Source organism: Stomoxys calcitrans, chromosome 5 (genome assembly GCF_963082655.1).
Source record: "Stomoxys calcitrans chromosome 5, idStoCalc2.1, whole genome shotgun sequence".
NCBI classification, from domain to species: domain Eukaryota; kingdom Metazoa; phylum Arthropoda; class Insecta; order Diptera; family Muscidae; genus Stomoxys; species Stomoxys calcitrans.
In genome coordinates, this window is record NC_081556.1 from 137,905,861 (window position 1) to 137,931,914 (window position 26,054).

Sequence of the window (26,054 nt, forward strand, 5' to 3'; positions counted from 1 at the left end):
CTAATGGCCAAGAAGAGTTTCCATTTTGTTTTTATGGACACATTAGGTTTTGATAAGAAACAATTCCAAGTGGTGTTGATGCTATTTTTGGCTAATTGATTTCTCTCCTGTATTTGTTTCCGGAGTGAGAGTTTAGGTGTAAATGTCAACCCCAGGTAAGAATATTCCGATGTAATTGAGATCTCTGTTCCATTATACAGCCACTTTTCCTTACTCGAAAGCTTTCCTCCCTTCCGAAATACCATTATTTTTGATTTCTCCATGTTAACCTCCATGTTCCATATTTTGCAATATTCCTCCAGTTTTTGTATCATACGCTGCATCACGTCTATTTCGTCAGCTAGGATGACGATATCATCGGCATACATCAGAAGTCGAATATTTTGATCATCCACTGTGGTACCACCACCAATGTATTCATGTAGGTCATTGAGGTACAAAGCAAATAGGAGAGGAGATAATAAGCAGCCCTGTTTAACACCTGTGGTTGTATTAAAATCACTGGAGAGTTCCTGGCCTGTCCATACAGAAAAATTAGTTTCTTCATATATTTTTTCAATAAAGTTAACTACTTTTGTTGATACTCCTATGGTATGAAGTTTGTATATCATGGCTTTTCGAGATACTCGGTCAAACGCAGCTTTAAAATCTACGAAGAAAGCATAGGTTTTTTTGTTTTTGTGCCAGTTTAAGTGTATTATTGAGGATAAGTTGAACAAATTATCAACGGTAGAGTAATTTTTACGAAATCCAGCTTGATATTCATTTATTTTTCCATGTTTTTCTGACCAATTAGCCAGTCGATCTTTGACAATACCCATCATCACTTTTGGTAAGCAATTCATGAATGATATTCCACGGTAGTTATTGGGAAGAGTTTTGTCACCTTTTTTAAATATTGGGTAAATAATGCTTCTAACGAACGACTTGTCTACTTCTCCTTTTTCGAAAATAACGTTGCAAGTACATGTTATTTCTTGTAGCAATTCATCAGTTGCGTATTTATAAAATTCGTATGGCACACGATCTTCTCCTGGTGCTTTATTTAGCTTTGCTTTGCCTAAGGCCTTTTTAACTTCCATCAAACATATTTCCCTATCCAAGTCATCATCTCTCCAGTGTATATAGGCGTAATGAATATCTGGAAAATTTTTTGTGTGGGTTAGCAGTTGTTGGAAATAATTCTTTAAGTCCTCCGTTTTCACGGGTATGCTACCACACCTTTCTTCGTTTCTCAGCTCCCTAACGATCTTCCACCAATCATGAGAATCTTTCACCTCGTCTATCTTTCTTTCCAATCTGTTATTATATTGGGCTTTGGCATTTTCACAAATTTCTTTATACCGTTTGTTAAAGTATACATACTTTTCTCTATTTTCACGACTAGCGTACTTTCTAAATTTATCCAAATATTCAAAAGATTTTTTCCTTGCGTTAAAACATGTAACGTTGAACCATTTTTCACGACCTGAAAATGTCATTGTTGTCGTAGCTATAGATCGATGTGCTTCTTGTATTATTTCCGCTATTTCGGAGAATGAATAAGGGGAAAGTTGTCTGCGCGTTGTAAGGATTTTGTTTATTTCATTCTGGTATTCAAAATATTTGCGATTATCCCAGTTAAGCTTTGGTAACAGTGTATTGAGTTTTTCCGGTATATTTTCACTTCTATATATCATCGATAAAATTATTGGCATGTGATCTGACCAGATTTTATTCCCAACTGTAAATCTGTGTACTCTCGACAAAAGTTCTTGTGAGATCGCACATATATCATTGACCGACGTTCCAACTGTACTTACAAAGGTGAATTCTCCAATTTCATCGCCATTTGTCATTCCATTTGCAATTACCAGCCCGTGGTCATAACAAAGCTTCAAGAAGTCTCTTCCTCTTGAATTTATTTCCGCATCTTTTGATCTCCTTTCCTCAAGACCAGCATGAAATGTCTCCTTAAAAATTTCATCGATGTTTTTTTGCAATGATCCAATTCTCACGTTCAAGTCGCCAATTATTATGGGATTTTCAATGCTACATTCCCTGAGTATAGAGTCGATTTTTAAGAATTCTTCTTTCCAAGTTTGTAATCTCATGTACATTGGTATGATGTTAAATTTTAAGCCATTAATAATAATCTTTATTACGTTTATTCCTTGTTCAGTTGTATGTGTATGTTGAACACCAAACTTTTTCAGATCCTTCCTTATTCCGATTAAACAACCACCAATTCCTCTTCCAAACCGTGAATTTCTTGCAGCATAGTGCCAAACTAATTCAAAATCGCCAAAGTATTTACTAAATTTTTCACATTTATCCGCGCAAATATGAGTTTCCAAGAGAAAAAATATATCAAAACTGTTTATATACTTAAAAAAGTCTACGTATAGCATTTTGTTTTCTAGCCCATGTACATTATATGACAAAATATTTAAAAAACGATCCTCAGTTACAGTTTGGCTTTTATCTACATTGCTTATACTTAGTTTTTTTGATTAATTTTGCTTAATAAGTTATTATAGCTAAGATCTAATGCACTAAACTTATCGCCATATAAATCTTTTAGTTCCGCGTCAGCTTTGTTCTTTCCACACATTAACTCTCCGGTCCTTGACCATGACATCCATTTTGTCCCAATCTTTATGGAGTCATTTCTTACAAAAACTTTGTGTGTTTTGTCGATTCCAAGTATTTCAGTCTTCAGTTGGAATAAGACCTTTTTGTTTTGCTGCCTTCTTTCACTCAAATCTTTTTCGATTATAATATTAGTACCGGCTAATTTGTTGGTATTTTTAAGTACTTGTCTCACCATTTCTTCGTCTTGCATTTCTACGATCGTATTTATTTTATTTCTTGATGAGTATATAGCCCGGGCTGATATTACTTTAACATCAGCTAGCTTTAATGTGTTTTTAAAAAAATATTCTACGGATCGTTTTGGGGAACCTTTCATCATAATACCTTTGACAAATAGATTTTTACGTTTACTCTGCTCTACTAAACGGAGAATCTGTTCTTGGCCTTTTTCTTTGTCTGCTTTCAATTCAGCAATTTCTGATCGCATGGCATCGTTTTCAGCTTTAAGCTCTTTGAATTTGTCATCGATATCAGCTATGTGATTCTTAATTTCAGCAATATATATACTTTATGAGGTCTCAGACGCATATTTCAAGGTGTTACAAACAGAATGACGAAATTAGTATACCCCCATCCTATGGTGGAGGGTATAAAAAAATCGTGTTCTCAAATGCCCGACTTCTTTTTCGTTTACTGTCTCCAGACGGAGCATAACTTCAAGATAATACTCCTTATTATCCCCACGCCAGTAACGATCTGATTGGTTAAAATCAAAAAGTCTTTCTTCTTCCTTAAGATATCACCAAGAACTGTGTACTTTGACTAAGTAAGATTCATTGCGGTCAGCCTCTACAAGCTAGCCTAACTATCACCACTTAAGGGGTCTTTTACAATGCCGCCCATGTCAGTTTGCCCAATGCATGTCCATTGTATAGCTCTTTCGAGTTGTGCAGATTTATGCGCATACACACACTCGCACATTTCAAGCGACAAATTTCCATTGACTGGGGTTTAACCCAACCATGTCAATCAATGCTAACGTATTTTGTCAGAATAGAGGTGTATCCTTGTCACATTTATTTACATTGTCGTCAGTAACTGAAACAGAAGTAGCCATCCAGCTACCATCCATCCAGCAAGCAAAGACAAGAAACTACACTTAAAGAAACTTTTTCTAAAAACTAACAGCATTAACTTTAACTTATCCCGGTTATAACCACAATAGAAGAATGGGAGCATGATCATTATAGCCATTCTATGGGTGACCACCATAAATCTCTGAACTCGTCTGCTGCGCAGATAATGTTCTAATGAGGTAGGGTTCCCAATCAGGCCGTAGGGATCTTGGATATGATATGCAAATGGGCTACACCTAGGGGTCTCAATGTTAACTCAGAGAAGTCTAAAATTCTGCATGTTCGCGAGAAAAACGAATTTGACATGACATGTTTCCCCGGCAGGACGATTTCGATATCTGACAAGGTCAACTACTTAGGAGTGATCTTGGGCAGACCCATAGATATTAGGCCCTATGTAAACGAGTCGTAGGCTAGAAATGGGGCCTGAATCCGAGGATAGTCCACTAGCTATACGAAGCATGATTAGACCAATACTTAGGTTAGGTTAGGTTAAGGGGGCAGTCTGCCATCAGACTCACTTAGACCTTTTCGTCCATTGTAATACCACAGGAACAGAAGAAGGGAGATGCCTTCTAGTTCCAATCGTTGAACCATCCAGATCGCTTTAACAAGCCCAATAACTTGTGAATGTTCACACCCGCTAAATCAGACAGGTTCTCAAAGAAATGAGAACGTTAAGTGGAACTCCTTCTGACTGCTAAGTTCTCATTTCCTAATGACACTTTAGGAAATGAGAACCTAAAGTGCAACTCCTTCTGACTGCTAAAGGGGGACACACGCACAGTGTCTCTACTTCTTCGATGTCCTCAAAGCTTCTGCAAAAGTCGTTGCTGGCGACCTTCAGTCTGCCAGCATGTTTACCGATTAGACAGTGACCTGTCATGACGGGCACAATGACTAAGACGTCTGTTCTAGCCAATGACAGCAAAGTAGAAGACCTCTCTAGAGGTCTAGATTAGGCCGTATAGTTTTGGTATGCTCACAGCCCCCTCTTTGTGACCATCTATCAATCGTTGTCCTTCGGGCCTGGTCCTGAAAACTTAGCTTACATGTCGCTAGAGGCATACCCAAAGATTCCAGTATGTCTGGAATGTGTAGGGTAGTTCCTAGTCTCGCAAGCTCGTCCGCTTTACAGTTCCCTGGGATATCTCTGTGGCCCGGCACTCAGAACAGAACGTTTAGAGATCTGCGAAAGTCGAGAGCGGTTTTTGTGTTCAGAAATACGTTCTCCAGGGAATTAATGGCTCTGTGGCTGTCTGAGAAGATATTTATACCAATCGTCGTAATGACACCACTTCCTTAATTACAAGGATCTCCGCTTGATACACACTGCAGTGGTCGGGTAACCTTTTCGATATGACCAGTTATAGATCTTTAAAGTACACCCCAAAGCCCACCTGGTCGTCTGGTGTGGAACCATCCGTATAGAAGTCTATGCAACTTCTGTTACCAGGAATATCGTAGTTCCAATCGGTTCTATCAGGAATAGTGGTACAGTACTTTTATCAAAAAGCGGCTCAGGTAGAATGTAATCCAAACTGCCTGGAACACCGGATATTGTATCAAGGATAGCAAAGTGTCCGTAACCTCCACACAATCAAAGAGAAAGCTCTTTTAACCTCAAGGCAGTAGTCGCTGCAATTTGTCTAACCACAATGCCCAGAGGTATAAGATGTAGCATTAAATTCAATGCATCGGATGGCGTCGTCCTCAGTGCGTCTGTGATGCACAAACAAGCCATTCTTTGGAACCGGTTGAGTATTGAGCAGTAGGTGGATTTTTGAAGCGCCGTCCACCAGACCACAACACCATATAGCATTATAGGTCTGACAACTGCAGTAAATACCCAATGCATGACGCGCGGTCTAAGCCCCCAAACTCTTGCCAATGGCTCTCTTGCAGGTGTATAGGGCAAGAGTAGCCTTTCTTGCCCTTTCCAAAATGTTGCATTTGAAGTTAGACCAATACTTACCTACTCCTCAGTAGTTTGGTGGACTGCGATTGAGACAAAAATCGACATAAGGTTAATACCATAGGTTCAGAGAACATGTTGTATTGGCATAGGCGGAGCAATGTAAACCAAGCCCACTATGGCACTATCCTAGATATCCGACCCATAGACATACAGATTAAGTGTGAGGCAGCCACTGCTGCTATGAGACTTAAGGCGATGGAAGAATGGATTGCGGATGGGAGCAGCTCATACCATTGCGGTATAATCTAGGTGACAATGGGAAACATGGAAGGAATGGAAGAGGATTCGGATCGTATAACTGAAAGGAAACTTGAGGTCTAGTGCGAGACACTGCTGCCAGCTTCATAGTCTTGGATTGACGGAACTCTGTTATTGCCACCTGGAAGTTCATGCTACACCGATGAATCATAGCTAGAGGACAGAGTGGGTCTAGGGGTCTACATTGAGAACCCAAGGACTGAGATGTGTTTAAGACTGTCTGACCATTACACGGTCCTGCTGGTGGAGTTCCGGGCAATCACGGAATGCTTGAGGTGGTGTGGAGTTAACGCCAGTACGACGAGTGCCAGTATCTTTACAGACCGTCAAGGCAATAACAAGCAGGAAGGTAAGTTCACAAACAGTCTTGGAGTGTAATGCAAATTTGACCATGACCATTCCCATGACCAAATTTGACCATGACCTTCCCCTGCTGTCCGATTCCAGTTTAAGTTCAATGATAAGGAGTCTCCTTTTTATAGCCGAGTCAGAACGTCGTGCCGCAGCGTGACACCTCTTTGGGGAGAAATTTTTATATGGCATAGAACCTTACAAATGTTGCTAGCATTAGGAGGGGATAACCATGGCTGAAGATTTTTTTCTAATGTTCTCGCCAAGACTCAAACCTAGGCGTTCAGCGTTATAGGCGGGCATGCTAATCTATGCGCTGCGGTGGCCTTGGAGTGTAAGAAGAAGACTTACGCCATCTCTGCGGACTGCACGATCCTCATTGTTTGGTTGCCAGGCCATAGCTATATAAGGGAGAATGAAAGAGAATAGGATTTGGCTGTGAAGTCTAGAGGACTGCCGTCAATAAACCGAGGCCTTTCGGGGCAAAGCAGCCCAAGTTAAGGGGCTGCGGACGAAAAAAGCACATGTAACATTGTGGAACGGTCAGTAAGATGACGCAAATGCTATGAGGAGATCCGGATCGTGAGAAAACGAGGCTATTGCCAGTAAATTTAATAAATTAGTAGTAACCAGTAAGAAAAGTAGGGCGGTGCCGACTATATAATGCCCTACACCTACCCTACCCCAATTGGTACTAATTTTGAAGCAATTTTCATAGACCACGGGGGAGGTTTACAGGGGGGTTACAGTATGCGCATCAAATTTAGAGCTAATATGTTCAAAATGAACTCTATAAGTTCAAATAGGTCCTTGTATATGGAAGTTAAAAACCAATCACAACCGATTTTTATAAAATTTAACAAAGTTATTAAAGACATATATATGCCAATTTTCGTAACAATCGGTTGACAAATGACAACATTATTGCAAATTACTCAAAATCGGACGAACATATTGGGTTGCCCAAAAAGTAATTGCGGATTTTTCATATAGTCGGCGTTGACAAATTTTTTCACAGCTTGTGACTCTGTAATTGCATTCTTTCTTCTGTCAGTTATCAGCTGTTACTTTTAGCTTGCTTTAGAAAAAAAGCGTAAAAAAGTATATTTGATTAAAGTTCATTCTAAGTTTTATTAAAAATGCATTTACTTTCTCTTAAAAAATCCGCAATTACTTTTTGGGCAACCCAATATATATGGAAGCTATATCTAAATCTAAACCGATTTCGACCAAACTCCGATTTCGACCAAATTCCTTGCCGCCCTGAAGCGCCTTGCTGCCGTGATTACGTTTCGTGTTAGCATAGTGCCGTGAATACCAAGTGAGCCTGTACGCACAATGCCTTGTTGCCAGTGCTACCGAAGCTTTGGTGCCATGACGCCTGTTACTACCCGGTGACCGTAATTTAACAGTGTCTTGCCGCCGATGTGAATGAATATGACGGTGCCTTGTCGCCCGTGACGCCGCCGTGAATAACAAGTGAGCGTGTGCTACAGTGCCTTGCCGCCGTGACTACCCTGTGACAGTGGCTTAACAGAACCTTGCCGCCGTCGCGAATGAGTATAACTGTGCCTTGCCGCCCGTTACGCCGCCATGAATAACAAATGACCATATGCTACAGTGACTCGCCGCCGTGACTTAACAGAGCCTTCTTGCCATAGTGAACGAATGACACAGTGCCTTGTCGCCCGTTACACTGCCATATGTAATAAGTGACCATGATTGTATAGCGCATTGCCGCCGTCGTGAGTGAATAACACGGAGACTCGCAGCCCATGAATACCAAGTGACCGCAATCTTACCGTGCCTTGCCGCTGGGTATATGGAGTGACCGTGACCCCTCGGTGCCTTGCCGCCAGTGCAACCGCCTTCAGGAATGACCGACACGGTGCCTTGCCGCCAGTGATTCATACCCCTGAGAATCTCACCAACTATCCGAAAGATTTCCGACGACCGCGGCCGAAGAGTGAGCCCAACAACAGCGTCCGATTTGGACTATATTGAATAAAAAGGTGTAGATGTCTCTAAAAACTCACCGTTTCAAATTTCATCAAAATCGGATAAAAAATGCTCATTTTATGGGCTCTATACCCTATATCTGGAGATCGGTATATATGGCAGCTATATTCAAATATGGTCCGATCTGGGCCACATTTGACAGGAATGGGTAGTGGTCTACCAGAGCTCACTGCGTCAATTTTCATTGAAATCGGGTAATAAGTGGATCTTTTATGGCCTTAATACCCTACATTGAGATATTGGGCGGTCGATTTATAGGGCAGCTATATGACGTTCATCAGATGTACCAAGTATGGTTTGAATCGGTCCATAACCTGGTATAGCTCCCATAAAAACCGATCTTCCGATTTGGCTTCTTGAGCCCCTGAAGCACGCAGTTCTTAACTGATTGAGCTAAAATTTAGCGCAACGACTTTTTGTATGATCCTCAACATGCTTATCGAATATTGTCTGAATCGGCCCATAACCTGATATAGCTCCCATATAAATCGATTTCACTTATTGGGCCCCTTTAGGTCCTTTAGGGGGCAATCCGTATTCGATTTGACTAAACTTTGGCTCAGTGACTTCTCCTATGACTTCCAACACACATGCAAAGTATGGCTAAAATCGGTCTAACACCTGATATAGCTTTCATACAAACCGATCTCCCTATTGCACTTCTTGATACCCTAAAAGTCGCAGTTCTTGTCTGATTTGGTACAACGACTTCTTCGATGACTATCAACTTACGTTTCAAATATGGTCAGAATCGGTCCATAACCTAATGAAGCTCCCATATAAACTGATCTTCCGATTTTACTTCTTGAGCCCCTAATAGAAGCAATGCTTAACCGATTTGGCTGAAATTTTGCTCAATAACTTCGCCAAATCCGAACCAAGTATGACCGAATCGGTCCATGACCTGGTATAGTTTCAATATCAAAGCTATTCTGATCCATTAACCTTTGTTTGCTTATATAGAGATACGGGCAAAGAACTTCACAAATGCGATCCACCATGTAGGGTTACTAAGATTCAGCCCGGCCGAACTTAACACGATTTTACCTTTTTTTCAAGGCTACTACTCAGCTATTACTTACAAGGGTATACTCTTATGCCCACAGTGACATGAGGCGCATTAATACCCGCACACTTTTTTTCTACCTAACCTTTCATAAATTTTTTTTTTTTCAAAACTAATTTTCATTTTCTTGCTACACTTTTTTCTTTCAGTGTAGCCAACAAACTCGTTTACTCGCTTGCCAGCTTGGCCATTAGGCAAATGCAATTCACAAATGATCTCAACTCTGACAGACAATCCCCTGGCAAATGCGTAGACTGATTGGCAGGTGGGGAAAATTCATCAATGGTCATTAGATACGAAAACACCAAACGAGCATTGGACAAGACAAAAACAACAACAACAAAACACAATAAAACATGTGTTTGCGATTCTATGGAAATCAAAACATGAAGTTGCCGCTTTCAGCTATTGCCAAAAACACACAAACATTCACACACACAGAGGCACGCACTATGAGCATAGATTTAATCCTCTTGAAATTGAATATCATCACGTTTTCATTGTGGCATTCGCTGGTATTGTGCATGTCTGTCCATCCGGCCCTGAGTCTATTTGTCTATGATGGGGTATTTTTCGTGTCTCCGTATCGGTCAGAATCTTGACATAAATGTGACATGAGAAATCTCATGCATGCCCCCTCTCAGCCACAACACACACACACACACACTCGCTCACATGTACATGTACGAAAACATAGAAACCAAATATGTGATAATGGTAAAACGCCCCTGGGGACCATTGCTGTTGTTGTTGTTGTTGTTGCTGTTGTTGTCAGCCACCAAGAGTGCTGATGATTGTTGAGGTGAAGTTATTTGCAATTAGTGTCAGCACTGCTCATTTGTTTGTTTCTTTGTGAGAGTACGAGTAGTGTATCTTGAGTGTCTTTTTTAATGAGTTGCCGACATTTTTGGCCTGTCATCATCATCATCATCGTCATATTCAATGGCAATAATTTTGCTGCAATAAATAAAAATATTGTCTCAAACGAATTGGTATTCTAAGTAATAAAGGCAAATCATCTACCACCATGTGTGAATTGTGTGGGCCCGTAAGAATTTGTTTATACCCTTCAGCGAAAAGAGTTTTACTCCAATTAGTAAGAGAACAATAATGGTGTCAATTAAAAGCCAGTGGCTTAGCCTTGGGGTCAAAGACATGTACCGTAATAAGCAAACACATCTACATATACTCAGGTGATAGGAGTTTGATTTAATATTGGGTTGCCCAAAAAGTAATTGCAGATTTTTCATATAGTCGGCGTTGACAAATTTTTTCACAGCTTGTGCATTCTTTCTTCTGTCAGTTATCAGCTGTTACTTTTAGCTTGCTTTAGAAAAAAAGTGTAAAAAAAGTATATTTGATTAAAGTTCATTCTAAGTTTTATTAAAAATGCATTTACTTTCTTTTAAAAAATCCGCAATTACTTTTTGGGCCACCCAATAGAAAACAAGAATTCAAACAGGTAAACAAGTGCAACAGGGGCGTTAAGTTCGCAGGGCCAAATAATCTATAACCCCCTTTGGCTTTGAGGGGGATAGCAACTGGTCTTTCAACCATTGCAATAAAACTGAAGACAAGGCCTATAGGACTTCGGCCAACTAGAAATCCACAGAGAAAATCATATGCATGGACTTTCGATGTTGTAGTAACGCATTTACCATTCCATAGTTCTTTTTGCATGGTTGTAATATCAGCTTTGTATGTCTGACATACATCCACCAATATCTAAAGAGTGGATCGTATCTACACTCATATGTCAGAATCAGCTAGCCGCAAAGTCCTGAAATTGGCATTATGTTTCTCATATGCCCACGTTGTCACTCGTCGCTCCTATTCTGCATTAGGGTGTTCGTAGCTTTAAATGTCCTGTAAAAATGTCAACAACAAGGCAGCAGGAGCCGACGGGTTACCCGATGAACTATTTAAGACCTGAAGCGACACGACAACGGCTGCGTTGGCTATGTCATGTTGTCAGAATGGATGAAAAAGCTCCAGCAAAGAAGTCTTGTAAAAGCAAACACGGTAAACGCAAACCGGGAAGACCAAAAGCCCGATGGAAAGATCAAGTTGTAGGAGACACCTCGAAACTTGGTGTCAGAGATTTTAGAATGAGCGCAGAAGCTCGAGGCGCTTGGAACGCTGTTCTACGTTCGGCTAGTGGAACAAATGTTCTGTCATAGGCAATTAAAGTAAAGTAAAAATGTCAAAGGCATTGTCATTTCCATTCTTTATCCTTGTTTTTTTGCAATTCAGATTTCCCTATAAATCTTCATCGTCCTTCTGATCATTTCACGGTGCCCTAGTATTAGTAAAAAGAGGTTGCGTATATGAATCCTCCCCAAGCCACTATGGACATAAACCTAAGGCAGTAATCGGGTTGTTGTGAGCTCTAAATTCTAAAATGTATACTCGAAAAAGAACTTAGGTTAGAAATTCCGTGCTACTTACAAAATCCTTGATTGTTATTGTGTCCCCACCTAAGTCCCGGTGTCTTTTAGCTGCGAAAGCCGGGCAATGACATAGGAAATGCTCCAACGTCTCATCATCTTCCCCACATGCCCTACACATGCTATCACTTGCCGCAACGATTTTGCATAAGTGAGCTCTTAGTCCTATGTGTCCAGTTATGATACCAAAATCCATATTGACCTCCTTCTTACTTCCATAATAGCCTCTTCCTCTCACAATCCTGATCACCTTAAGGATTTTCGCTAGCCTACTGACTTAACTCGGACTGCGTCGACCAGAAAGGCTTCGGGTTAACGAAGTTTATTGACAGCAGTTCTCTGGCCTTCACTGCCAAATCGTCTGGCCTTTCATTCCCCCTTACTCCGTAATGGCCCGGCACCCAAACAATGCGAAGGCGTTAATCTCCTTCTGACACTGCAAGACGTTCTTGACCTTATCTTCCTGCTTGTTATTGCCCTTATGACCATTTTACTCTTCGTAAAGGTGTTAACCACCTCACCCCACGGGATCGCCCGGTGCTTAGCCTGCGAACCGTATTGTGGCCAGTTGTCGACAACAGATGTCAGTCCATGGATTCTCAATGGACTGACATCTGTTGGTCAACTCTGTCCTTTAACTATGATCCATTTGTGTAGCATGAACTTCTATATGCCAAAACTACAGTTCTCTCAATCCAAGACTGTGCCGCTGGCAGAAGGCCTAGCACTGGACCTCAAGTGTCTTCTCAGGTATCCGATCGGAAACCTCTTCCATTCCTTCCGGGTTTCCTATCAGCAACTTAATTATACAACGATTGTATGACCTGCTCCTATCCTCTATCCATTCTCCCATCGACTTAAGTTTCATAGCCGCAGTAGCTGCCTCACACTTAATCTGTAGGTCTATGGGTCGGATATTTTGAATAGCCTCCAGTGCCCTAGTGGGTTTGGTTCTCGTTGCTCTACCTATGCCAAGACAACATGTTCTATGAACCTTAGGTTGCATTTTTTCTCCATCGCAGTCCACCAAACTACTGGGGCGTAAGTAAATATAGGTCTTATCACACTTACAGGATAAGCCATCCTGCAACCCACAGCACCAGCTCACGCCACCTGGGCGGAATTCAGGTATGGAAGGGGTTATTCAGCCGTTATCCTCTTCACAACTGCGCGACAGTGACACTAAAGGTGCAGTTACTTCTCTTAATCGCACAACCTGCGTCCAGTACGACTTCAATGACCTTACAATGCAGTGATCCGTCAGCACACTTATCAGCAGTCCAATGTAATGCTTCCTCAACCCCAAGATTAGCTACGTCCCGTTCCGAAAAATTCTACGGAATCCTGCAGAACCTAACAGCCTTTCCCATGGTTCGAAGAAGCTCTTTGCGTTTTCTGACCAGTCTCGACCTTGTCAGCAGTTCAATGTCTAATGTCCCATCAACCCCAAGATAAGCGTGGTCTTGTTCCGCGACCATACCAAGAAGCTCCCACAGGTTAGGGCTCACTGAACACGTTCTGCGATCTGCGCCAATCAGCCATCCATTCCTGGTCATCTCGTCGACCTCTGCTTTCCCCGCAACCCCTTTCACATGGTTCAAAGAATTTTTTACATTTTCTAACGAGGTTTGAACTTACATGGCCTGACGCCAAAGCCCTCAACGCAACCTGACTAACTGATTGGGACGTTGCTTTCCCATCGGTACCCCTTGATGACTTAAGACTCTACTCTACCTTACGGCCCTTCCCATGGTTCGAAGAAACCCTTTGCATTTTCTGACCATGTCCGTCCGTCTGTCTATCTCTCCATCAGTCCGCGCGTCCGATCTGTCGCATATAGCATGCCGCCTCGTAGCATCCCCATCCCCCAGCAGAACAGAGGAATGACCAAAATTTGAGTACAGTCAAGTACCTGCCTTCCTCAGTCTTAGTGCAATTTTCGTTGCCATATACCCAACATAAAGGCCCGAAGATCTAACAACGAGAATGGCATTCAGTGCCTCGTTCTGGGAACACTTCCTTGCTCGAGAGTTCAGCACCGCCGTCGTACCCTGTAGCTTCAAGATCACCATGGAGAGGGCACAGTTGTCCGGAGCCTGATGCCCGATGCCACACCAAACATCCATAGGTGAGACCGGACCAAAAATCCTCCGTACACATCTAGTGTATCATTCCCGGCCTTAACCCACACTCATTACTAGCGAGTTGCAACAGGAAGGAAACACATTCATTCTCCTTTTGACCCTTTCCTCCTCTTTCCTTCTCCAACTTTGCCCTCATCTAAGGGTCTTTGAAAATATCCACAAAATTAATCTTAATTTTTAAAAGAAAGAAATCTCGCGAAATTATGAAAAATTTATGTGGTTATGATTTCTGCATTTCCTCAATTACCGCTTATGCTATGAATCCATGGGCATTGTCTTTTCCTATGGGTGACCCAATGGTGAGATAAATCTGCAATATAAACTGCAATTTCATTATGGGTGAACTCAATCTCACTTAGCAAACCCTTAGCTTTATTTTAAACGATTGAAACCACAATACCTCTCTTATGGAATATAAGGGTGTACAAATATTTGAAGGACATTTTTTTGCTTCCAGGGGCTCAAGAAGTCAAATCGGGAGATCGGTTTATATGGGAGCTATAACAAGTTATAGACCGATTTAGACCATACTTAACGCAGTTGTTGGAGGTCGTAACAGAATGCTATGAGCGAAATTTCAGCCAAATCGGACAAAAATTTCAGCTTCCAGGGGATTAAGAAGTCAAATCGGGAGATCGGTTTATATGGGAGCTATAACAAGGTTTAGACCGATTTGGACCGTACTACGCACAGTCGTTAGAAGTCATAAGAGAACACTACATGCAAAATTTTAACCAAATCGGACAAAAATTGCGATTTTGCTGAAATTTAGGACAGTCAGTTGTTTTAGACCTCTCGACATCCTTCTTCAATTTGGCCCAGGTCGGACCAGATTTGGATATAGCTCGCATACAGACTCTTGATTTAAGGTCTTGGGCCCATAAAATGCAGATTTATTGTCTGATTTCGCAGAAATTTGGGACAGCTAGTTGTGTTAGGCCTCCCGACATCCTTCTTCAATTTGGCTCTGATCAGTCCAGATTTGGATATAGCTGCCATATAGCCCGATATCTCGATTTAAGTTCTTGGGCCCATAAAAGGTGGATTTATTGTCCGATTTCGCTGAAATTTGGAACAGAGAGTTGTGTTAGTCTCCTCGACATCATTCTGCAATTTGTCCCAGATCGGTCCAGATTTGAATATAGCTGCCATATAGACCGATCTCTCGATTTAAGGTTTTGAGACCATAAAAGACAGATTTATTATCCGATTTCGCCGAAATTTGGGACAGTGAGTTGTGTTAGGCCATCCTTCTTCACTTTGGTCCAGATCGGTTCAGATTTGGATATAGGTGCCATATAGACCGATCTCTGGATTTAAAGTCTTGGGCCCATAAAATGTGCATTTACTGTCGGATTTCGCCGAAATTTGGGACAGTGAGTTGTGTTAGGCCTCTCAATATCTTTCTTTAATTTGTTTCTGATCGGACCAGATTTGGATATAGCTGCCATATAGACCGATCCCTCGATTTAAGGACTTGGACCCATAAAAGACTCATTTATTATCCAATTTCGCCAAAATTTGGAACAGTGAGTTGTGTTAGGCTCTTCGACATGTTTCTGCAATTTGGCCTAGATCGGTCCAGATTTGGATATAGCTGCCATATGGACCGATCTCTGGTTTTAAGGTCTTGGGCTCATAAAAGGCGCATTTATTATCCGATTTTGACAAAATTTGGGACAGTGAGTTGTGTTACCACCTTCGACATTCTTCTTCAATTGGTTCACATCGATTCAGATTTTGATATAGCTGCCATATAGACCGATTTCACGATAAAGGTTTTGAGCCCATAAAATGTGCATTTATTGTATGATTTCGCCGAAATTTGGAACAGTGAGTGGTGTTAGGCCCTTCGACAACTTTCTGCAATTTGGCTCCGATTGGTTTAGATTTGTATATAGCTACCATATAGACCGATCTCTCGATTGAAGGTTTTGGTCTCATAAAAGGCGCATTTAGTGTCCGATTTTGCTGATATTTTAGACAGTGAGTTTTGGTAGGCCCTTCGACATGTTTCTGCAATTTGGCCTAGATCGGTCCAGATTTGAATATAGCTGCCATATAGACCGATCTCACGATTTAAGGTTTTGAGCCCATAAAATGTGCATTTATTGTCCGATGTCGCCGAAATTTGGGACAGTGAGTTATGTAAGGCCCTCCGACATCTTTCTGAAATTTGGTCCAGATCGGTTCAGATTTGGATATAGCTGCCATATAGACCAATCTCTAGATTTAAGTTCTTGGGCCCATAAAAGGCGGATTTGTTGTTCGATTTCGCTGAAATTTGAGACAGTGAGTTATGTAAGGCCCTTCGACATCTTTGGCCCAGATCGGTCCAGATTTGGATATAGCTGCCATATAGACCGATCTCTCGATTTAAGTTCTTGGGCCCATAAAATGCGGATTTATTGTCCGATGTCGTCGAATTTTGGGACAGTGAGTTATGTAAGGCCCTTCGACATCTTTGGCCCAGATCGGTCCAGATTTGGATATAGCTGCCATATAGACCGATCTCTCGATTTAAGGTCTTGGGCCTATAAAAGGCGGATTTATTGTGCGATTTCGCCGAAATTTGGAACAGTGACTTATGTAAGGGCCTTCGACATCCTTCTTCAGTTTGCTTCAGATCAGACCAGATTTGGATATAGCTGTCATATAGACCGATTCGCTGATTTAAGGTTCTAGGGCAATAAAAGCCACATTTATTATCCGATTTTGCTGAAATATAGGACAGTGAGTTGTGTTAGGCTACTCGACATTCTTCTTCAATTTGGCCCAGATCGGACCAGATTTGGATATAGCTGTCATATAGACCTATGCGCCGATTTAGGGTCTAGGCCCATCAAAGCCACATTTATTATCCGATTTTGCTGAAATTTGAGACAGTGAGTTGTGTTAGGTCTTCCGACATATTTCTTCAATTTGGCCCAGATCGGACCAGATTTGGATATAGCTGCCATATAAACCGATCTCTCGATTTAAGGTTTTGAGACCATAAAATGTGCATTTACTGTCCGATTTCGCCGAAATTTGGCACAGTGAGTTGTGTTAGGCCTCTCGACATCCTTCTTCACTTTGGTCCAGATCGGTCCATATAGACCGATCTCTGGATTTAAGGTCTTGGGCCCATAAAATGTGCATTTACTGTCCGATGTCGCCGATATTTTGGACAGTGAGTTGTGTTAGGCCCTCGACATCATTCTGCAATTTGGCCCATATAGTGAGATGTGTTAGGCCATTCGACATCTTTCTGCAATTTGGCCCGTGTCATACATGCTTCAGATCGGTCTATATTACGCTATAGCTACCAAAGAGACCAATATTTTGTTCTACAAAATTCTACAAATGGGACCATATTTAGGTATTTTACACCGGATAATAACGAAAGGTAGTTTGCATATATACCCGAGGTGGTGGGTATTCAAAGTTTGGTCTGGCCGAACTTAGCGCAATTTTACTCGTTTGACGTCAACTTCTTAAATTCGTTATCCAAATTATTACTCTCTGTCTGTCTCTCTCACTCGCTTCCTCTCTCTCTCTCTCTCTCTGATAACCTAACTATCGCTTTGGTACAATAAAATTAGGCATTTAGGTTTTTCCCTTTCTAATAGGGACACTCTGGAGGCCATCATAGCGCATAGGTTAGCATGTCCGCCTATTAGCTGAACGCCTGGATTCGAATCCTGGCGAGACTATCAGAAAAAATTTTCAGCGTTGGTTTTACCCTCCTAATGCTGGCAAAATTTGTGAGGTACTATGCCATGTAAAACTTCTCTCCAAAGAGGTGTCGCACTGCGGCACGCCGTTAGGACTTGGCTATAAAAAGGATGCCCCTTATCATTGAGCTTAAACTTGAATCGGACTGCACTCATTGATATGTGAGAAATTTGCCATGGGCAAGATTTGCATTTGCAATAGGGACACCCTTAGAATTATCCAAATATTCTCGATAACCATGAATTATAGCCAAAACTATTCCATTTTTATTAGAAATCGATTTATTTCAATTGCCTTCAACAATTTGTACAACTTTGCCATGGATGGGCGACTGTTGCACCATCGAGTGCATAACATAACCACGACTACCACGGAACTAAGCACTGAGCTGATTAGTGTGAATTGTTGCAAGTTAATCGCCAAACCACTGAAGCCCAGCAACAGTGAACAACGCCTGCCTTTGGCAACACATTCAAGCTATGGATGAATGGTGAAAAGTAATGCTGCGTGTCAATTGCCATTTGTCTGGTCATTTCTTGATTTTTTTTCTATTATTTCATTATATAGCCGTTGCTGCTGCTGCTGCCATGTGTCACCGAACAATGAGTGAGGCAACTAAGACGATTCTAGCTAAACAAAACACAGAAGGAGGTACCTCCACTTTGAGCGAATAGCAAAATAAACAAAGTATCCAAATACACACTGGCTGGCTGTACTATGACTGCCTCTTGCTCAACCGCTGCCATGCAAATGCTTGCAATTTGCCATGTCTGTCCGTCCTTATATCGGAAATACCAAAAACATTAAAAAGAACCACCAAGTAATAATGTCACCAACGACAAGCAGCACCCACAGAACACACGAAAACAAATGGCATCAGAATATTTACGTACTACAATGTATGAAAACGATAAAGGGCCAATTCAATCAGTCAACTACTAATGTTGGCAGTAGGCAACGAATAGTTTGAGCCTATATTTCTTAGATTCATAACTTTCATTATTTGTGTGGATGTGGTTTTTATATTTGAAACCAAAAAAATGAAAAAATTAATAAAGACATTTTTTTTAATCAAAAGTTTTTAATGTTTTAAGAACTTAAAATATTTATAAAATAACATTTTTAAAAATATTAAAAACTTTGGATACCCACCACCTCGGGTATATATTAAAACCACCTTTCATCAAATTCCGGTGAAAACTGCATTCCTTATGTTCCATAGCAGTTATATTGCAATATGTTCCGATTTGGACCAAAAAGTAGCTATATCTACAAATAAACCGATCTGAACCATATACGACACGGATGTAGAAGAGCCTAACACAAAGCACTGTCCCAAATTTCGGCGAAATCGGACAATAAATGCGCCTTTTATGGGCCCAAAACCTTAAATCAAGAGATCGGTCTATATGGCAACTATATCCAAATCTGAACCGATGTGGACCAAATTGAAGAAATATGCCGCTAGGCCTAACTAAACTCACTGTCTCAAATTTTAGCGAAATCGGACAATAAATGCGCCTTTATGGCCCCAAAACCTAACACCAAGAGATCGGTCTATAGGCAGCTATATCTAAATCTGGACCGATCTGTGCCATATTGCACATGTATGTCAAGGGGCTTAACCTTACTTACTGTCCCAAATTTCAGCGACATCGAACAATAAATGCGCCTTTTACGAGCCCAAAACCTACAACCGAGAAATGGGTCTAAATGGCAGCTATATCCAAATCTGAACCGATCTGGGCCAAATTGACGAAGGATGTCGAATGGCCTAACACAACTCACAGTCCCAAATTTCATCAAAATCGGATAATAAATGTCACTTTTATGGGCCTTGGACCCTAAATCGGTATATCGGTCTATATGGCAGCTATATCCAAATCTGGACCGATCTGGACCAAATTGACGAAGGATGGCGAACCCACTAACACAACCCACTGTCCCAAATTTCAGCAAAATCAGATAATAAATGTGGCTTTTATGGGCCTTGGACCCTAAATCGGTATATCGATCTATATGGCAGCTATATCCAAATCTGGACCGATCTGGACCAAATTGAGGAAGGATATCGAAGGGCCGTACACAACTCACTGTCCCAAATTTCAGCGAAATCAGATAATAAATGTGGCTTTTATGGGCCTATGACTCTAAATCGGCGGATTGGTCTATACGGGGGCTATATCAATATATATACCGATATAGCCCATCTTCGAACTTAACCTGCTTATGGACAAAAAAGGAATCTGTGCAAAGTTTCAGCTCAATATCTTTATTTTTTAAGACTGTAGCGTACAGACGGACGGACATGTCTAGATCGTCTTAGATTTTTACGCTGATCAAGAAAACTTTATAGGGTCGGAAATGGATATTTCGATGTGTTGCAAACGGAATGACAAAATGAATATACCCCCATCCTTCGGAGATGGGTATAAAAATTTACGTCCAAGTCTAGATGGCGCTTCTCTTTCCAAAAATAAGTCAAATAGGACCCATTATGACAATATGGGACTCAAAGGAAAGGCATTTGAGAGTAGGGAACGAATTTTGGAGCCAAGTGTTTTGGGGGTACGCCCTAAAGCGCCCCCTAAACTGAACTTCATTTCCGATTATGGCAGTATGGAACTCCAATCAACTGTATTTGGGAGTAAAGAACGAATTTGATATCTATTTTCAGGGCAAAATGCCGGTGGCCGCCCCAGCCCCAAAACACTCTCCAAACATTTCATATTTACTGACCATGGCAATATTGGGCTCATATTAAATGGATTTGGGAGTGCAGCACGAATTTGATACCGATATGTGAGTCGAAATGTCTGAGTGCCATCACTCCTCTAAAAAGCACTTCTCATTACCCCAATTTTCAAAACCACCTGACTTCGAAGAGTGGTAATTCGAATTGTTCAAAATTTTTTTTTGCTCTCTCAAAAATTAACATAGTTTCTATTTTTGGGGTCGGGTGTCTCGGGGACCCTCCAAATCCCGCAAATGGATATATGTGACCAATCACGACAATATAGAGCTCAAGAGAAAAAAACGAATTTAATATCCAATTGAAGACCCATATGTTTGGGGAACTGCCCCACCCGAAAACACCTCTCTATTATATAAAATTTACTGATCATACCGTTATGGGGCTCATATAAAACGTATTTGAAAGTAGAGCACAGGACGTATATTTACATTTAGGGCCAAGTGTCTCTCTAAACCGGAAGTACCAATACGATACGAGGGGAGTAAAAATTTACCCAGCAACAGAGAAGGGGCACACTTCTCACACATCAATGAAAGCTTTCCGATTCAAGTTTAAACTCAATAATAAGGGAACTTTAATATAAGGGACTTTTTTTATAGCCGAGTCCCAATAAGGGACTTTTTTTATAGCCGAGTCCTAATGGCGTGCCGCAGTGCGATATCTCTTTGGGGTGAATTTTTTACATGACCATGTATGGCAAATGTCGCCAGCATTAATAGGGGATCACCACCGCTTTAAATTTTTTCCGATGTTATCGCCAGGATTTCAACGCAGGCGTTCAGTGTTTAAGGCGGACATAGACTACAGTGGCACGAATTCGATATACACATTCAGGGTGAAGTGCCGTAATCCTAAAAATATATTAGAGAGTTAAAGAAGGCACAGCGGAGGGGGCCCGGTTCGGCTAGTATCTAAATATCGTCCGATGTGAACCATTTTCGTCGGATGTCGGGAGGACCAAAGCTACTCACTGTTTCAAATTTCAGCGAAATCGGATAAAAAATAAATTTTTTATGGTCTTTAGACCCTTTATCGGGAGATGGGTCTATATGGCATCTACATCCAACTATAGTCCGATCTGAACCATATATGGTCCGATTTGATACGTTCAAGAGTTCCAAGAGTTCCAGTAACCAGTGTTCATCAAAAAGACGTATTATATATATTCTTGATTGTCTGGACATTTTGAGTCGATCTAGCCATGTCCGTCTGTCTGTCTGTCGAAATCACGATAGCGGTCGAGCGCAAAAAGCTAGCCGCTTGAAATTTTGCACAGTGCACATCTTATTGGTGTAGGTAGACGGAGATTGCAAATAGACCATATCGGTTAAGACTTGGATATAGCTTCCATGTGCTCCCACCGTGCTAAGTACGGTTGGAATCGATCTATAAGCTGATATATTTAGTTCTCATAGAACCCGGTCTGCCTATTTGACATATTTAGCTCAGCAATTTTTCTCCGATTTGGCTAAAAATTTGGCATGAAGTGTTCTATTACGACTTCCAACAACTGTACCAAATAAAGTCCAAATCGGTCTATAACCTGATATAGCTCCCATATAAACCGGTTTCTCGATTTTACGTCTCGATCCCCTGGAAGCCACATTTTTTGTCCGATTTGCATGTACTGCTCTGTTACAACTTCCAACAACTGTGCCAAGTGCGGTCGATATCGGTCGTAAACCTGATATAGCTCCCATATAAACCGTTCTCTCGATTAGCCTTGTTCGGATCTTGGAAGCTTTAATTTTTGCCTGGTTTGGCAGAAATTTGCAACGTTACTCTACGTTACGAATTATGCTTTTCAACTAATTTGATTTTATGTCAATTTTACGCAGAATCCATGGTGGTGGGTTTTAAAGATTCGATCCGGCCAAACTTAGCATATTTTTACTTGATGTCTTTAAGTCATTGAGCGGCAATAAGAGGAGGATTATTAATCATGAAATAAGATTTAAAATTTAAATTTGAACCGAATTGCCATTTTTCTAAATCAGCTCTATAATCAATATTTTTTAACATATTCGAAAAATAAAACCCATTAAGGCCTGTTCCGGTTTTCGAAAACCCAAAACGAACGAATTTTTTTGTTTGCTCATTTCTTGCAAAATATACGCAAATCAATTTTTTGCGTTTTGCGAATTCGAAAACCGGAACAGGCGTGATTAAATTGTGGTACACATGTGCGTATGACTAACATTTTGTGTAATGTTTTTGCCATTATTATCACTCATACGTCCGAAGTCCAAGTGTATTAAAGACTACAGAAAGGTAAGCAGCAATAGACTGACTAAACGCGGAGACATATGGTGCATGCTTAAAGACAATAGAATGAAAATATTATGGATATTTAATGTTTTAAAAAAATAAAACCAATTTTATAAAAAAAAAAATATAAAGTTTTCAACAATGACATATTTAAAATATTTATTACATTTAAATATTTTTGATTAATTAATTTAAAAAATTAAAAACATTGGAAATATATCAAAAAAATCAAAAAAGAAATGAAAATAAATTTTTTTTTTAAATTCTTTGGAAAAAGTTTTTACTGCAGAAAACATTTTTGCCTTATAATCATTTTTTGCCAAAAAGGAGATTTTTTTGTCTTTGGAATAAATTGTGACCTGTAGCTCAAAATCGTGGGTTAATTCAGTGATGTCAGTGATGTCGGAAAATTATGCTCTCCAAATTTCGGTACACATTTGCGTATGACTAACAATGCCATGGTAGCCGATTGGATGTACCGGATTGACTCGATGGAGTCCTTCATCGGCAAGGATTGCCGTCTTAGTGTACACTGCTACAACAACAACAAACTTTAAAAAATTTAAACTATTTTTTAAAATTTAAAAAAAAAAATTAAAAAACTTAATAAATTAAAAAAAATATCAAAATTAAAATAATAAAAAAATATTAAAATAAAATTTTTTTGAATGAAGAAAATTATAAAAATTTTTTAAATATTTTTAAAAATTCAAAAATTTCAAATTTTATAATAATTTAAAAAATTTTTTGATTAAAAAAAATTATAGGGGGATTCGAACCCAGGCCTTCAGCGTCATAGGCGGACAGGCTAACCTCTGCGCTACGGTGAACTTTCGCAAACAAATGCACAAAATTTTAATATCCTGTAATACAGTGGTGGTGTAGGGTATAAAAAGTAGGATTAGATTAGGTTGGAGTGACTTCGTCGAGATTGACGTCGTCTCCGAGGATGGCACAAACCGCATCATTTGGGTGCCAGGCCATAGCGGAGTAAGAGGGAATGAAAGATCAGACGATTTGGCAGCGAAGGCCAGATAACTGCCTTCAATAAACTTGGTTAACCGGAGTCCTTTCGGGTCGAAGCAGTCTGATGAGTTAAGAACGTGAGCGACAAAAGCGCATGTAACACTGTTGAACAGTGAAACGGTCGATAGGACCGGGAAAATCCTATGGAGAGGTCCTGATCGTGAGAAGACAAGGCTATTACTGAAAGGAAGAAAGAAGGAGGTCAGTTAACTATCGGTATCATAATAGGAAACATAAGATTAGGAGCTCAAATGAAAACTGCAAATTGCAAATTTTGTCCATAAATATTCCACTAAGGGGATAGCTTCTCACATATATTGCTATGTGGGAAGTTTTCCGATTTAAATTTTAAGCTCAATGATAAGGGCCTCCTTTTTATAGCCGAGTCCGAACGGCGTGCCGCAGTGCGACACCTCTTTGGAGAGAAGTTTTACATGACATAGTACCTCACAAATGTTGCCAGGATTAGGAGGGGAAAAACACCGCTGAAAACTTTTTCTCGCCAGGATTCGAACCCAGTCGTTCAGCATCATAGACGGACATGCTAACCAGCACTACGGTGGCCCCCAGGAGACTAGGAGCTCACTTATGCAAGTGCGGTGCGGCAATTGTTAGCATGTGTAGGACATGTAGGGAAGATGATGAGATGTTGGAGCATTTCCTATGCCATTTAAGTCGAGCATGCTTTCGTCTGTTAGTCGAAAGCATGCTAACTTTCGAAAGAATAAAGCTAGCCGCTTGAAATTTTGCACAAATACTTCTTATTAGTGTAGGTCGGTCGGGATTGTAAATGGGACAAATTGGTCCATGTTTTCATATAGTTGCCATATAAACCGATTTTGGAACTTGACTTCTTGAGCCACTAGAGGGCGCAATTCTTATCCGATTTGCTGAAATTTTGCACGAGATGTTTTGTTATAGTTTCCAATAACTGTGCTCAGTGCGGTTAAAATCGGTCTATAACCTGAAATAGCTGCCATATAAACCAAACTTCAATTTTGACTTCTTGAGTCACTAGAGGGCGCATTTTTTTCCGATTTGGCTAAATTTTGCATGACGTGTTAAAATCGGTTCATAACCTGGTATAGCTGCCATATATACCTATCTTGGATCTTGACTACTTAAGCCACTAGAGGGCGTACTTCCAATTCGATTTGGCTGAAATTTTGCATTAGGTGTTTTGTTATGACTTCCAATAACTGTACTAAGTATGGTGCAAATCGGTTCATAACCTGATATAGCTGCCATAGAAACCGATGTGGGATCTTGACTTTTTAGGTCTCAATTCTTATCCCATTTGGGTGATATTGTGCATGAAGTGTTTTTTATGACTTCCAACAACTGAGGTCAGTATGATTGATGTCGGTTTATAAACTGGTATAGGTGCCATGTATACCGATCTTGGATCTTGATTTCTTGAGCCACTAGAGGGCGCAATTCTTATCCGATTTGGCTGATATTGAGCATGAAGCGTTGTGTTATGAAATATGTACTAAGTATGGTTCAAATCGGTCTATAACCTGATATATTGGGTTGCCCAAAAAGTAATTGCGGATTTTTCATATAGTCGGCGTTGACAAATTTTTTTACAGCTTGTGACTCTGTAATAGGATTCTTTCTTCTGTCAGTTATCAGCTGTGACTTTTAGCTTGCTTTAGAAAAAAAGTGTAAAAAAAGTATATTTGATTAAAATTAATTCTAAGTTTTATTAAAAATGCATTTTCTTTCTTTTAAAAAATCCGAAATTACTTTTTGGGCAACCCAATAGCTGCTATATAAACCGATCTGGGATCTTGAATTGTTAAGCCTCTAGAAGGAGCCATTATCATCCGATTTTGGTGAAATTTACAATGAAATGTACAACGACTTTCCCCATAATCTTCAACATACATGACCAATATGGTCTTAGTCGATCTATAGGCTGATACAAGTCCCATCGAAACCGATCTACCGATTATGCTTCTTAAGCTCCTACAAGGCGCAATTCTTATCCGAAGGGACTGAAATAATACCCAATTACTTCTACTATGGTCTTTAACACTCATTTCACTTTTGATCTGAATCGGACTATAACTTGATATATCTGCAATAGCATAGCAATTCTTATCCATCGCAAAGAACTCGACAAATGCGATCAATGGTGGAGTGTATAAAAGATTCGGCCAGGCCGAACATAGCACGCTCTTACTTGTTCAAGGTTCCTTTATTAGTATATTAAGCGTACAAAAAGACGATTACTGGCTTTAATGTATGTCCATAGTGGCATGGGACGTATTAATATCAACACCCACTTTTCAACCTAACGTTACCTAATT

General features: G+C 40.4%; 1 protein-coding gene across 1 annotated transcript; it reads right to left on the bottom strand.

Annotated features, from left to right (window-relative positions):
- Window positions 1-367: 367 nt before the first annotated feature.
- LOC131998002 (uncharacterized) lies at window positions 368-3,125 on the bottom strand. The gene is made up of 2 exons (XM_059369954.1): window positions 573-3,125; window positions 368-517 (listed from the first exon to the last, which is right to left on the bottom strand). The coding sequence occupies exons 1-2, from the start codon at window positions 2,388-2,390 to the stop codon at window positions 368-370; spliced, it is 1,968 nt and encodes a 655-aa protein (XP_059225937.1). The 5' UTR covers window positions 2,391-3,125.
- Between the last annotated feature and the right edge of the window lie 22,929 nt (window positions 3,126-26,054).

Coding starts and splice junctions, on each gene's coding strand:
- LOC131998002 (XM_059369954.1), bottom strand. CDS start 2,390: ATGCTATACGTAGACTTTTTTAAGTATATAAACAGTTTTGATATATTT. Junction 518..572: donor CCATAGGAGTATCAACAAAA/GTAGTTAACTTT, acceptor CTGTATGGACAG/GCCAGGAACTCTCCAGTGAT.